At 37.6% G+C, this 2,417-nt stretch overlaps 1 protein-coding gene across 1 annotated transcript; it reads right to left on the bottom strand.

Annotated features, from left to right (window-relative positions):
• Positions 1-351: 351 nt before the first annotated feature.
• LOC134601245 (beta-1,3-galactosyl-O-glycosyl-glycoprotein beta-1,6-N-acetylglucosaminyltransferase 3-like) lies at positions 352-1,811 on the bottom strand. Its single transcript, XM_063445713.1, has one exon. The coding sequence runs from the start codon at positions 1,780-1,782 to the stop codon at positions 478-480; it is 1,305 nt and encodes a 434-aa protein (XP_063301783.1). The 5' UTR covers positions 1,783-1,811; the 3' UTR covers positions 352-477.
• Positions 1,812-2,417: the final 606 nt, after the last annotated feature.

Below are 2,417 nucleotides of genomic sequence, written 5' to 3'. Positions count from 1 at the left end.
AACAAAATCAAACTCATTTAAGTAGAATCAGGATCTGTTTTGTTCTAAAATTGTATTATACATAATTTGTTAAGAAATCTAGTGTCTGGCACACATCGAGAATAAATAAATAAATCTTATCTCTAAATAGTCACAAAACAAAAGGTGTAATCCTGTTTCACCTGTATTTTCCCAGACATGTTATGTAACTAGTTCAGAGAATAATCTCACAGGTGGATTTGGAATAATCTTCTATATCCTTCTTTAAGATATCAATGCATTCACATCAATGCATATTTTATTTAAAAATATTAAAATATATTAGGTATTATAACAAATACACGTTTTCTTGATAATCAGTAAAATAAATAAAAAAAATACCCACATTTTAAAACACAAACAGTATCTACACATTTCCATTAATTTAGCAGTTACATAAATATATAATAATTTATATAGATCCTATTTTGCACTTTAAGCAAATGTCCCCACCTCTTATCACAGTTCTGTACCATACAGGGTTTTGTGCCTGATGTATTGTTCCATACACTGCAAAGCATTGTTATCTACCGAGGAATCAAATTTGTTGCCAAACAGATGATGCTGTTGCAGAATCCACTGCAGATCCCCAACTCCATAAATGCAGACAGTCCGTCGATATTCTCCTGTGCAGTCAGCATATGGTGCCCCTTCATCGACATTTCCAGCGTGCCCTTGCCATTTCACAAGCCTGGCTATGGCAGTTAAATCGGATATGTCATGCTTTTTGTGGGATGGTAAGGAACCTGGCACACGTGCCATTCTGTTCAATGTAGCCCACATGTGTTCATCTGGACTGTAGGTGTCCTTCTCCCATTCTACGAACTCTTTCAGCAGAGGATCTTCAAACAAGGACCTCACAAAGTCTCTTGAGACCACAATGTAAGCATTCCCAGAGAACATTCGAACGTTGCCAGGGGGTGGACTCTTCTCTGTATCAGTCATATGTATATGATCATCTGTTTCAAAATGGAATTTCCAGCGTCTCATTTTATGGTTTGGAGTTTCTTCAGTTTCCATGCTGTTCTTTCCGTTTAACATCTTAAGGATTTTCACCATCTCGGCATTGGTCTTCAGTGGGAAGTCAGTTCCACAGGTGTTGAGGAGATACCTCCACTGAACCTTGCTCCGGAGAAGATCTTCCATGCAGTTGAGGTCAGCTTGAACTCTGGACCATGAGGCGTAGACCACCTTCTCCAGCTTGGAAGCCACAAACACGTTATCGAAGCAATTCGCCATAGCTCTTACTGTTTCTTTAAAGATATCTTGGGATTTTGCATCCACGTGAACACAGTAGATGTTCTGAGGGGTGTAGATGGCTCTCAGGAGGCGCTCAAACATCTCAATCTGGTCATGGACCACCATGGAATAAGCAATGGGGAAGTGTTCTTCAGCTCTGCTCAGTGGAAAGGTAATGAATTTTCTAGTATTCTTGTAGAACTTGCAGTCTCTGGTTAGGTTCAAATATTGGCTTTCGTTCATGGGAGTTAGTTTATTCTTCACTGTTATTCTATCAATAACTGCTTGGTCTATGCTGTCCCTATCCCCTCTGATAATTCTGGAGCAGTTTATTCGATTACGTGGAGGTAATTCAAGAAAACTATAACGTTGCTGTAGGCAGGCTGTGCTCTGTGCAGAGATGTCCATGTCTGGATCTAAAACACACTCCAGAAAAGAATTCTTTATGAAAGCTAGTGTACACAGAACAGAAATACCCAAGATAGATACATAGTATCTAAATATCCGGCGTTTCCTGAAATACATTGATCTTCTAAAACCAGGACATTTGCAACGCTCCCTCTGATTATAAAAAGAAATATTTTTTTTTTATAAACTGCACATAAGCGAAACTTAAGTTAATAATCAATAGGAACGCCTAGCTTTCAAAAGGGGTGGAGAACATATTTTTTCTCTCTGATTAGATTATTATAAAATCAGCCTTTCATCATCTCAGGCATGTCAATGTACCTGCTGTTCTGTATTGTCAGACTCCAGCGTTGCACTAAATTACCAAACAAGGAAACAAATTAATGCAACTTGAACTCATATAGTACCAGGGTTTTTATTATATGCTTTACTAAGAGTACATTTTGAAATATCAAATGCATATTTCGTACACACACACACACAAAATAATATCTTGAATATGCTGTGCAATTTCGGGCACTTGTTCTAAAGAAGGATATTATGGCACTAGAAAGAGTGCAAAGGTGAGCTACAAAATTAAATAAAAGTAATGGAACATTGTAGCTATGAAGACAGGTTAACAAATTTAAACCTCTTTAGTTTAGAAAAACGTGGTCTCTGAGGGTATATGATAACAGTATACAAATATATCCAGGACCAATGCAAACCATTGTGTGGAAATCTGTTCACTAACCGGACTTTACATAGGACAC

The sequence above is a fragment of the Pelobates fuscus genome, chromosome 3 (assembly GCF_036172605.1).
Source record: "Pelobates fuscus isolate aPelFus1 chromosome 3, aPelFus1.pri, whole genome shotgun sequence".
NCBI lineage: Eukaryota > Metazoa > Chordata > Amphibia > Anura > Pelobatidae > Pelobates > Pelobates fuscus.
This window is presented reverse-complemented; position numbering and strand designations above follow the sequence as displayed.